General features: G+C 42.0%; 1 protein-coding gene across 5 annotated transcripts in view; it reads left to right on the top strand.

Annotated features, from left to right (window-relative positions):
- Positions 1 to 13,169, top strand: part of RIMKLB (ribosomal modification protein rimK like family member B) — a 93,174-nt gene that overhangs the window by 59,216 nt on the left and 20,789 nt on the right. For all 5 annotated transcript variants that reach the window (XM_039537341.1, XM_039537349.1, XM_039537325.1 and 2 more), the window contains 2 exons: positions 9,737 to 9,967; positions 11,914 to 12,000. In XM_039537341.1, coding sequence (XP_039393275.1) covers positions 9,737 to 9,967; positions 11,914 to 12,000 — 318 coding nt within the window. The remainder of the gene's footprint in view (positions 1 to 9,736; positions 9,968 to 11,913; positions 12,001 to 13,169) is intronic.

Raw genomic sequence — 13,169 nt, 5'->3', positions numbered from 1 at the left:
TTCTTAAAAATATGCTCCCATACAATATAAATTAATACACCTCTGTAGTGGAACCAACATGGCTACAGCAACATTACAAACACCCCTTTACTGGAATTCTGGGAAACGGAGAGGAAATACTAGATTTTCAGGACTTTTTTTTTTTACTGCTTTTCTTAAGTTTATTTGACACTTACTAGATAACAAGGTGATGGGGAATCTCTATAAATACTCTTAATGGTGGTAGATTTTCAAGGACACAAAAAGCAATTGTGTCCAACCCTCATTGAAAGTCAATGGCAGCTGGGTGCCTAAATCACATTTGTGCTTTTGAATATTTCTCCTAATTAGAATAAACCTTCCATTCGTTAAGATGTTTAGTTGGAGGTAAGGTAGACAAGAAGAATCTTTCAAAACGATTAATATTTGGTTAAAGTGCTTTGTAAAAGCATACTATGTTTTTTTTAATTCAGGAACCTCTCCACAAGATCATCATCAAAACAAAATTCCCTCTGCATGCAGACACTCATTAATGTAAGCTGTTAAAGCCTTGGCTTCATTATAATCAATGAATCCAAATATCTCTTGATCACTAGATACCTTCAACTTATCTGAAGAATTAAATTCAACAGATTTAAATCAATCTCAATATTAAAAGCATTATTTTTGCAGACTTGAGTTCAAGGCTGAGTCAAGAAATTGTATGCTTTCTTACTTAAGAACTCTTTTCACAGAATATCAGGGTTGGAAGGGACCTCAGGAGGTCATTTAGTCCAACCTGCTGCTCAAAGCAGGACCAATCCCCAGATTTTTACCCCATTTCCTTAAATGGCCCCCTCAAGGATTGAGCTTATAACCCTGGGTTTAGCAGGCCAATGCTCAAACCACTGAGCTATCCTTCCCCCCAACTGTGTTGCCTTTTAACTAGTTTCTGATTTGTCAGATTGAGAAGTTAATTTAAATACATCATAAAAAAACTGATTTGTAGCAGTGGCCAAAATGGAATGGTTTCCAAAATGGCTTAGTTATTTGTAATTTGGCATTTGAATCTTTGTTTTGTTATAGTTTCAAATGGAATTATGTAAAAACACGTTTATAAGAAATGTGTGTTAATTGTTACAGCTCTGTGAAGTCTAAGGTGGTGCACTGGTTTGGGAACATGGTTAAACATGGTTTGGTCCCATCTGCTGTAAGAACCAACTATATTTAAATGTGTTCTGGAATATTATAGCTATTGATAGTGTAGGTAGGACCTTTGTTTATTTTACTGTAACTTTTTTTTCTGTAAATGTAACAAGTGTATTTGTTTTAAGATGGAGATTTTTAATTAGGAATCCCATTTTTATTGCTACTGTAGAATTAATTCATAAGATGGGGGTGGGAGAGTGTTCTATAAATTAACTTTTTTTCTTGCAGCATGCCTTTTAAAAAACTCAAAACAACCTGTGCATTTGTTTATTTGGGTCCTTTTACCACACAGGTGGAAATAACCCTCCAGGTTGCTCCTGATCCCAGCTCACATCACTTACAGTATATACTTTTAGTAAAAAAGGGAAGCACCAGAGAAGGGGGTCGGCTTATGAACGGGTATAGAGAGGGAGAGGTGGGACACAGCCCCTCCCCCCAACAGAGGGAGCAAGGAGAGCCAGCACAACCAGCAGAGCCAGATGGGAAGAGGCGGAGCCACAGTCTCTCTGCTTCTGGCCACACTGCTCTCCCCCCCAGCCTCCAAAGAGGCTGCAGCCCATGGGCTGACAGGCTGCAGCCATGCCGCTCAGCCCCGCCCCCCACAGCAGGCTGTGGCCGTGCCGCCCGGCCCGCTGGAGCATGCTGCGGCTGTGCCGCCTGGCCCAGCCCGCTGGAACATGCTGCGGTCGCGCTGCCCAGCCTGCCAGAGCAGCTCCAGCCAGGCCAGAGACATCCTCCCCTGGCCCTCCCCAGATAAGGTGGGAAGGGATGGGATGGGGAGAGTGTGGGTGTTCCGAGCTAGGGGTGGGGTCATGTGGGGTTTGGTCACGGGTTACTCCTGTGACTCCCAGCTTCTCCCCCCCCCAAAAATGTCCCCACCAGTTGCTGTCCCGACCCATCAGGGTAAGCAGCTGGCGGGCCGGGACACTTTGTTTACTTAGGTTTACCTCCGTGCCTGCGGACGCTTGAGGTAAACAAACCATCTCGGCCCACCAGCGGCTTAACCTGGTGGCCCGGTAGCCAAAGTTTGCTGACCCCTGAATTATAGGGTCAGGTTATGAATGGGTTATAAAAATTTTCCATTTTTACTTATCCATCTTGGGGGGGAGTCGGCTTATAAACAAACCAGCTTATGATCGAGTATATATGGTAATTTTTTCCCCATGGCGGGAAACCTGGCTCAGAAGCACAACTCTAACAGTTATCAAACTAACTGTTTTGTTGGTGTGAATGCAGTGCTGAATATGGGCGTGTGATTTCTCCTCACACCTGAAATGAACCCCTATTTAGAGGGGCTAAAAAACAAAACAGAAACTCAGTTACTGTTTTTCATTCTCGTAACACTCCACCCCATGGATTTTTAAGAAGCATATTGCTGTGCCTTGGTTTCCAGAGGAGAGGATGCAGAAAACCGTCCCTACAATGTATTGGGGTAGGAAATGGAACTGTTGCAGCCAGGCTTCTGCTCTCCTATCTGGCCAGAGCTGAAGCCGAACTGAAAGAGGTCTTTTGTCAAGGTTTTCACAGCAAGTTAAACTTATAAACTTGCAAATTGTAATTGAAGCCGCTGCTGTCTCATTTTTCTCCCTTCTTCTCTCCCAGTCCCTACTTTAAAGGAGGAGAATGGAGCAGATGTCGTACTAATGAAAATCGCTTTATTGCATTATTTCTAACTTTATTTGAGCCTTCAAATGATAGAAGTGCCTGCCTAGTGTTTTATAAAGGTGAGGGGTGAGTGGGGAGATCTCATGCTCAAGATGAGCTAAAAATGACATCTTCCATTCTGTAGCTGTAATAAATAAAAGGGTGGATTGACATGGAAAAAGAAATCAAACTAGATCATCCAGCATGAAAGTATTTTGGAAGATCCCATTTCTGTGTACATTAGAGTCATCATAGATGGTGTGAAAGAGGCATGGGAAGGGGAGAAAAGAGCTTTAGAAGAGAATTGAAACAAATTGTCGTATTCTTGAGTTGATGCATTGAGGCTTTTCCAGATGAGAGGAGCTGCAGAGGAGAAGGTTCTTGAGCACTCAGTGAGGAATGAGATTTTTGGGAAAAGGTGGAAAGAGAGCTAGTACAAGATGACTAGATAAGGTTAAGATAGGTAGAAATAAATCCAGAGACGATTTCTAAATAAGTAATACACTTGTATGATCCCTTGAATTCTAACTAATATGTACCAAGTATCAGTGGGGTAGCAGTGTTAGTCTGTATCCACAAAAACAACGAGGAGTCCGGTGACATCTTGAAGACTAACAGATTTATTTGGGGATAAGCTTTTGTGGGTAAAAAACCCAGTTGTCCAAGCATCTGAAGAAGTGGGGTTTTTTACCCACGACAGCTTATGCCCAAACGAATATGTAGTTAGCATCATGCTCCTAGTAGCAAGTTCACATTTTTTCACCCTCTGCCTTTTGTGGTTTGCTCAGGAATGTATGTAAGAAATGTTCTTTGGCCAATTCTTAAGGGGAGAGAGGAAAAACAAAAAACCCACAAGTTGTGAACTCTGAGAACTGCAGCTTGAACTATTCACTTTACCAAGCACAAATCTCTCTTCTCCCTCATAACTTTGGATTTTATATATATATATATATATTTTGGGGGGGGCGGGGGAGACTTTCTGTGGTGGTTCTGAATTGATGAATCAGAATGGACAAAAAGGGCCCAGTGCTTGACTGTGTCCAGTTAAATATACAATGTAAGTGGACCTTTTTTAAAAAAAAAAAAAAAAAAAAAACTTCCATCACTTGAGTCACTTCAAATTAGTGGCAACCTGTGAAAGGTTTGGTTTAAGTGCCTTGGTTGGCTTCACATAGCAACTCGAGAAAGCAGGGGTAAAATCCAGTTCTTCAAGGCAGCATTCAACTGTCTTGACTATGAGGCCTTCCTTTCTTTCCCTGCCTCTTTAACTACATACCTTCCAACTTCTGCAAAAAATGAGGCAGAAGTCCTATAGCCAAAACCTTCCTCCACTACACAACCCTGATACATCTCCAGAGCAAGTCCATCCTGTGCTCTGAGTGAGGCAGGGGTTCTGTCCTTTCCGACTCTGATGCTTTCACTGGTAGTAAAGATGGAGTTTATCCATGGAGCTCAAGAGCTTGTGTGCCTATATCTTTTGTGGGCTTTGTAGATCTAATGGACTTAAAGTCTAGTTTGGGTCAGTGAAATTGGCAAATGTATAAAGTCAGGAAGGTGCATTTTGGGGTGTGCTCATTTTACTGTTGTAATCATCAACTTTAGAGCATTTTTGATGACTTTTCAGTGAGTCAGTCCTGTTCATAACAGGACAAGTGTCTGCATACTCATAATAAGTACACCCCCCACCCCAATTGCATTGGCACTTATTGGCAATTTCAGCAAAGACTCCAAGGATAGAACAAGTCAGAGAGGATGAACTCTGCTCTCACTCCCAAAGATGGTCTCTCCTGGGCAATGATCACTCCCATTGCTGGGATGGTGTGGGAAACTTGCACAGCTATACTATTCTGGGTTAAATAGAGAACTTCAATCATCCAGTTTGTCATTTGGGCACCTTTCATCGTTGGTACGTTCACAGATGAAATTTAGGAAAAAAGTCTAGTTGGAAGCCAGCTTTAAAAAGGAAGGTCCAAGATGCTCAAATGTTCTGTGTTGCTGGATCAATTGCAGCATGCTGAAAAGGGAACTTGCACAACTATGCTCCTTTTGACTTGATGTGTATGTCAGAGACTCCTCCAGGCTTGTTTACATGACACAGATTTTTTTTTTAAGGAAGGCATTTTATTATCAGTTGGTTTTGGGCCAGGAATTCAGCGAGTTTGGCAATACCAAGCCAGGAAATCTTGTGTTGCAGATTTTAACGTTTTGTAAACAGCAATTATGCAAGTGCAAGGTTTCTCATGGATAAAGTTTTTCCTTCCTCACCCTAAATGCATCTTAACCTGTGTGTCTTCCTATACCCTAGAGATGTTGGTGTTTAGAATTTGCACATAACTAGATGTTTGCTTTATGTAGCTACATTGTAAATATATGCCCATACAATACTCCTTGTGTTTGTGTGTTAAAAATTATATTACATGTTTAACTTTATATTAAAATTCTAGTGGTCAAACACTGAACTCTAGGAGTCAGAAAACCTGGGTTTGATTCCTGAGTACCACAGACTTGGATATCCTGGCAAGTCATTTCACCTCTTTCTACCTCAGTTTACCCATCCATAATATAGAAGTGATAATGTGTAACCAGTTTTGTAAAAAGATTTGAGTTTGATAGATGAAGAGTTTTGTTATAAATGTCAAGTATTTGTTATGATGAGAGATAAAACTTGTTAAAATCTTTTGGCAATTTTTGCAAGTCCATGGGGGTGTGGTACCCTTTTTCTGAATAGCTTTCTGCCTCCCTAAAATTCACTCCACTGTTTCAACTGAAAACACAATTCTTCACAACAGTTTAGGACAGGAAGTGTAATGTTGTTGTATCACATCTGAACAGCTACTAGTAAAGTGATTCTTGTACAGTTTGTAAAGGATTTGTGGGGAGAAGGGTGGGCACAGTGAGCTGTAAAGATGTCAGACACTCTCAAATACTTCTGAAGGTGCATGAATTAAGATGATTAGACCTGGACATAGTGTCTTGAAATAGCTTGATCCCATCTGCATTCTCAACCTAGCAGCTTCAGAAGCATGAGAGACACAGCTGGCTGTGAGGCTGAAACACTAACGATAGTTGTTGAGCTTGGAAAGAAGGCAGGTTCAACTAAAGTTGAAACATTTAAACACTGATACATCTTTGGAATAACGAGGAGTCCGGTGGCACTTTAAAGACTAACCGATTTATTTGGGCATAAGCTTAGGTGCCACCGGGCTCGTTTTTGTGGATACAGACTAACCCCTCTGATACTACTTTGGAATGTAATCTTCCCTCTTTAAATATTTCATGTCTTAGGAACAGTTGCCTTTTCTGCAGAAAAGGTGGTTAATGGACGGATGTCACAATGAAGCAGCTAGAAAGACCTCTGGTGTGAAGAGATGGGGAGAAAGCATTCTTTCCTAGAGAAATGCATAAAATGGCAGTCAGTCCAGCTTGTGGCGAGGAAGCTGTGATCCCATCTATCTCACCATCAAAATAGGGTTGGCTGTTATATGAGTGTATTGGTGACTCAAGGAGTGCTCGTCTTACTCAGTTATCAGATGTTGTTTTGAGGGGCCACCCTTCATGTAAGAGCGAGAACTGGAGCTTCAGTGGCTTTTCCCCCCAAGAGTAAAGAATCCTGGCAAAATTCCATCTCAAGTAATTACATTGTGCATTGCTAAAATTCCTTTTGCAGCATCATCTGGATACAGGGAATTAAATTAACTGAATAGAGTTAGAGCTGCCACATTCTATTGTGGAGACATCTGCCTTGCAGAGGAGGGCTAAGGAATGGCTGTATTACTGAGTGTAAAACCCTATTTAAATGTAAGATTGTTGTTTTTTATGGTGCTGTTCAAGCTCATGTGGTCTTAGGTGCTCCTTGTGCCAAAGAATCCCAAAGTGCTTTATATTGATTACATATACAGGAGTTGCTCCTCCCCCCCCCCCCCACTTTAAAGTGAACATTTTTGCGGGCAAGAGGCCTCAAGTGGATACCAGTGAAGTTCAGGAAGTGTCAATACAAGCTTCTCTCCTCCAAATGTGCCTAAACCTGCTAGGGCTGAGGATGAGTGGATAGCTATTTCTACCTGGCCTATTCATTTGTGGGCCTCCACTGAGGCTATGTCTGCATTATCACAGTAAGTTGACCTAAGTTACTCTATTCCAGCTACGTGAATAACTTAGCTGGAATCAACGTAGCTTAGGTCAACTTACTGCGGTGTCTACGCCATGCTGGGTCGATGGGAGATGCTCTCCTGTCGACTTACTTTACTCTTCTCGTTCCTTGTAGAGTACTGGAGTTAACTGGAGAGCATTGTGCCGTCGATTTAGCGGGTCTCACTAGTCCCGCTAAATCAACCCCTGGTGCATTGATCGCAGCAGTGTTGAACCCGCGGTACTGTAGACGTATCCTGAGACTGCCACCAACGCAGCCAGTTAATCATGTTCAGGATTTTTTTTGTCTATGGACAGATGCCTGCTAAATGCTGGCCTGAAACTAATTCATTTCACATAGGATGCCAAATAGTCTGGGAAGTAACTTATTACTTCTGTCCAAAGGCTAGAATGGTACCAGTACCTTAGAGGTGAGATACTCTGCATACTGTTTTCCAATTTCTCAAGCCATTCAGTTACTTCCTATAGCTCTCTGGTATCTTGGTTTGATTTCATATCATATGTATAGATCTATTCTTTGAAAAGCTGATTAGCCATATACATAAACATGTTACTGCATGCCCCACAGCCTAATGAGTGGATTTATAAATCTACTCATCAGGGCATTCAGTTCTCTAGGATGTTCATTTGACTACAAATGACTGCATCTCAGGGCCAATGCTAAATAAAAGCTTATTTTTCAAAATGGCAGGATCTGGCTCTCCCATTTACCTTAATGGAACTGCCTCTCGTTGGAGTACTCCGTTGCTGGGAGACTGCAGCTAATTTTTATGGTGCGCGTCAGTAGCAGTGACTCAAATTATACATTTCATTGAGTGCCTTTTTCCTCTTTGTTTTTAAACTGTCTTCTCTAAAGGGAGAGAAAATGCTTTTTGTTCTGTAGAGAACAGTGTCCAGACCAGTTTGAATCTAAACAAAGGGCCAGATTATCCTCTGGGTTAAATCATTGTAATTCCAGTGTCACTCCATGGGAGCTGATGGCCTGACTGAATTTTCACCAGTTGTAACAGTCAAATCTGGTCCAAAATATTTAGGAGGGCATTGGAGGTGGTTTATACTTCTCCTTCAGATTGCTGCATCCCTTTTGCAACTCCTGCAGCCAAAACCTTCTAAATTTAGTATATTCCATTTTAAAGGGAAAATGCCAAAGTGGATTCAGAGAGATTTTTGTCAGAAAACTGCATAATTCCAATTCACAACACAAAAATATACAACAGCTACTGTTGAAAAAGCGCTTCCCAGTAAAAAACTGTTACTCAACTTGCATGTGTCTCAATACATGCATGTAAATAGGATAACGAAAAGTGGGTGTGAATGGAGATTTAGGCGGGGAAGAGTGTGTCTAATGGAGAATGCTACTATCTAATTGCTCTGACAACATCAAAGTTCTGTGCTTGCCAAATCAGAGTTCCTTTTCATATTGAAGGAGATGGCGACCCTCTCCCTGATGTTTGCATCTCGCTTGGATTTTTTGCAGTGGATATTCTTGATTTTGTTTGAGAAAGCACTGTAAAATGGTGTGTGTGAAGCCTGCTTGCTTAAACACGCAAGTCATGTCAGCTGCAATGCGGCAGTGCTCGGTGCTAATGAGGTGAGCTTTCAGAGCAGCCTTCCTCTTGTGTGCTCGCATGCTGTTTGTGTGTGTGTGTGTGTGTGTGTGTGTGTGTGTGTATATATATACATATATGTATGTATATATATATATATATACACACATACATACATACAATAGTATGTATATATAGTAGGAGAGAGGATTGGAGAAAGGGATCTGTATTGGGAATGGCTCTGTTTCTGCTCTTTCCAAAAAAAAAAAGGGGGGGGGGCGGTGTGGGAGGGCATCCTTCTCCATGCATTGCAGGGCAGAGATGTCTTCTCTTTTCTATTAAAGGCATGTTCTGAAATGTATGTTAGGTGGGAGGAGAGATATGAGAGGAAGAGGAACAGAAAAGACCTGTCTCCAGGAAAAAGCATTAATTCAAGTGCTCCTTAAAAGCAAAATAAAACACAAACTGTTGATATAGCAGTTGTATACGATGAATTGGCACCCCTATTTTAAAAGTAAATACCCTTTTTTGTTATGGGGATAGTCAGCAAATACACTGTACCAGATTTGAATTGTTCCAGCTGGCTTCCACGGTTTATGGAAATCTAAGTGCATTGTCATCTCTCTTCCTATCTCTTCTCTCCTCCTTTAATTATTACGGTATCAATAGCAAGTGCCATCACCTCAGTGAATTGCACAGAGTGATGGGTTTCCATCCGTTTTCACTTTATTGACCTGACAAGATGGTCAAAATGACTTGCTCCCAACCCGCTGTCATCTGCTAGGTCCTCCTCAGGTGACCTGACATCTTCCAAAAGCAACCCCATCATACTTACTTTCCTGGAACTTGTTTCACTCCAACTTTCCCTCCCACCCCATCCCTCCAGACACACAGACTGTTGGATTAGATTGGTATTTTCCCATCTCTAATAATTCAACACTCTGGGGGCTAGTCCAGGATTGTCCAGTCCTAGTTTTAAATATATCAAGGGGGACAGGAAGGATTTTTTTGCCTCTGTGTACAAAGTGGCACAGTTGACCAGGTGCATTATAAGAGTAATGGGGTGCCATTTAAACATAAGGCATTAGACATCTGTTAGATGCAGAATACAGATGGTTTGATGGTGTGATCTAGTATTGTAAGTATTTCTATGCTTTTTTTATCCATCTGTTGTCTTCTTGAGGCCTTGGAGTTGATTGGAATGGCTTTCCTTTCCTTCCCTTCTGTAGGTCTCCGGGTGAATGGGGAGCTCATTACTGCCTATCCACAGGTGGTGGTTGTACGTGTGCCAACACCCTGGGTCCAGAGCGACAGTGACATCACGGTCCTTCGCCACTTGGAGAAGATGGGCTGCCGATTGATGAATCGGCCCCAAGCCATCCTCAACTGCGTCAACAAGTTCTGGACCTTCCAGGAGCTGGCTGGTCATGGTGTGCCTCTCCCAGACACCTTCTCCTATGGTAAGCCCATTGACTGAAAAGGGCAGCATACTAAAAGCACTTATAGCAGGTGGGACATTAGTCAAGTTTGGGAAGGCCCTTATTATTGGGTTGCAGTGTGTAACTGCCCTCTAGGAGTGTTGTGTAGTGGCTAGATTGGGGATTGGGAGTCAGGTCTGCTTGATTGTTCTATTTTGGGCTTTGTTGTGACACCGCGGGCAAATCATTTAGGCTCTGTACCCCACTTTCCCCATCTTTAATGTGGGGTATTGTGAAGATTATAATCTAAAATACTTTGATATCTTCAAATGAAAAAGCTATGTCCCTTGCTCAACACACAGATAACGTGCGGAACTTGATGCATTATTGAAGTCAAGAATTTAGCTGTATCTGAAAAAGGATTAGAAATTTATATGATCAAGAACATCCACAGCTATATTGGATAGGAAAAAATGTATAAGGGTTCAAATCCTCATGCTTTATTACCAAAAATTGCCTGGTAGTAGGAAGATAATTTCCCCTATGGGATGATTATTCAGTCTTTGTCTACAAGGGGGTTTATTGCACCTTCCTCAAGTGTCTGGTACTGGCCACTGTCAGAGACAGGATATTGGGCTAAATAGACTTGTGGTCCGATCTAGTATGGGTACTTCTTTGTTTTTAACTGTAATGTATTTAAGAATGGAAGATTCCCTCTCAGCCTTCCTTTCCGCCAAGGAAAGGGGGAAGCTTATTGTCTCTGTGCAGATACACCAACAGGCTGTAGTAATGGGATCTGTCATACAAGTTCTCCTTGACAGGAGAACTGATTCATGAATAAAGTCTGTCCACCTGTTACATAAACTAATGTGATATAAATAAAACAGATACTTATTTGAAAAGTGACTCTGTCCTTGCATTAGAGATTCAGATGTCCCAACGGTCGAGGAAGGGAAGATGTGTGTTGTTCCTTTGAGAAAGGGGGATGTGAAGCATGAGGGGTAATCAGAGTGTGTCTCCCAGCCTGCACAGCTCTCCCTGTCTGTATAACAAATTGGACTCAGGGTTGCCCCCTCTTCTGTTTTACGTGGTAGGTGGCTTGTAAAGGGTGGCATTGCCAAGAAAAACAGGAGATGTTGAGCTGCTCCTATTCCATTGTGAGCAGTAAAATCCAGGGCAGTGGCAGCTGCTGCTGATTTTCAGACCATCACCCTGACTTGAGTTCTCTGCTTTATTGCACAAGCCTCTGAGCGCTCTCATTCTCTCTCCCTCTAACCCCCTCCTTTCTGTTCCCCACACTACAATCAGCCCTCTGAATGAAGGGTGAATTGAGCTCAGGTAACCTTTGTTAGGCTATCAGGTAAACAACATTTAAAAACTACTCTTCTAGTGGCTTGGGATGGAGGAATGGAAACATTAGTCCCGGAGTTAGGGAGGCAGGCTGAGATGTGAGAAACTCAGATCTAGGAATCTGGGGAGTAGAATGGGATAGGATTTTGGGGGATGTGGGTCCCTATATCACATCTTGTCCTCCTGCTACATGTAGGTGGACCTGTGTCTCCAGAGCATCCCCCTGTTGGTTCCCTGCCAGGTAGATGGGAGGCAGGTAGGCGAGAGTTGATAAACATGGAGAAGGAATAGGGAGCAGGAAAGAGCAATAGAGTTTGGGGCATTCAAATTTGGGGATTGGGTTTATCCTCATGGATAGGGATCAGGAGTTCCAGGGAGTATTGGGGCATATTTGGAAGGAAGATGAGATAAGGGCAACAGTACCCTTTCCCAATTACTAAGGGTTAATGTCCCATAGATGACAAGTGTCAGGGAAGTGCTGACCCTTCTGAATGACCTGCCTTCTATTAACCTTTGGCCTACACTGCTGTCTTCAAGATCAGAGGTGGAAGGTGTGTAGTCTGTATCCAGCAGTCACAGATTAGATTGGTAGTATCCGACTGGCAACATGTAACATTTCTTGGTTCTCTTCTTGTCAGGTGGTCATGAGAACTTTGCCAAAATGATTGATGAGGCGGAGGTGCTGGAGTTTCCCATGGTGGTGAAGAACACACGAGGTCACCGAGGTGGGTGCAGGGATGTGGGGAAGAGGTGTGTGGTGGTAACCAGCATTCCAGGATTCCATATGTGGTGAATGGAAAGGATTTGAAGAGGCTTTATGTTGGGGATTAGACTTTGATTTCATTCTCTGTCTAAATCCTTCCAACTTCTGAATTGCTTCTGAGCGTTAAACAGACTTCAAACTTGGGAGGCAGTTTTTAATACAGCTGGTAACTTGTTCAAGGAGCATAGAATAGAAATAACAGAGGTCCTGCATGTGGTGCATTGGCAGAGCTGTGTGAGGAGCCAGGACTGGAATAGCAGAAGGTTTCTACAGCTTTTGATTGAATGGCATGGGCAAAACTGTGGAGAGAGGCCCCAGGACTTGGAATAGTAGTGGAATTGAGGGGCAATTTCTAAATAGGCTTAAGAGACTACATCTCAGTTCAGTGAACCTTAATATCTTTTTCTTTCTGCTTAGCCTTAGCAAGGCACTAAGTACCAAACTGGACCTAAATTCTACAACAGGATTTCTGATTCTGTGACATCAGTGCAAATTCAGCAGCAGCTTCAAATAACTGAATAAGAACTTCATTTTGTAATTTAAATGTTAAGTGTTAAATCCGTTTATTTTAATGTTAAATCAGTATATTATCAAATGAAGACAGGTGTAAACTGATGTGTTTCCACACAGGTGATTGCACCAATTTAACTGAATTAACTTTTAAAAACTGATTTTAGTTAGTGATGAAAGTTTCTTATGTAGCTAGAGCCTTTGACTCTGGAGCATGATTATGCAGGAAAGGGTGAATTTCATATCTGTGGAATAAGTGGGACCAGGATTTTACTTGACATTATATGGTATTCTGCTGATTAGATCTACTAAATAAAATCAATTAGATAGCTTACAGCTATCAAATTTCTTCTCCTTCACCAACCTGGACTTGCATAAACTCCTGTTTATAAGGGGTACTTTAAAACACACTTAGTCCAGTGTCTCTGTTCAGTGCCGTTTCAGTGGCATGCATTCTTAGATGAAAAGCTTCCCCCTAAATACTTTGAAGTTAAATACAGAAGAGCAGATAGCAAATGATATTTTAGAAAACAAAGGCTTGTATGTTATATATGGTGAATAAATGTAACCACTCAGACCTAAGGCCATTTTCAGTGCAATTTGCATCAGTGCAAATGGGCA

Source organism: Mauremys reevesii, linkage group 1 (genome assembly GCF_016161935.1).
Source record: "Mauremys reevesii isolate NIE-2019 linkage group 1, ASM1616193v1, whole genome shotgun sequence".
NCBI lineage: Eukaryota > Metazoa > Chordata > Testudines > Geoemydidae > Mauremys > Mauremys reevesii.
The sequence above is the reverse complement of the archived record's forward strand: the minus strand, read 5'-3'. Positions and strand labels throughout refer to the sequence as shown.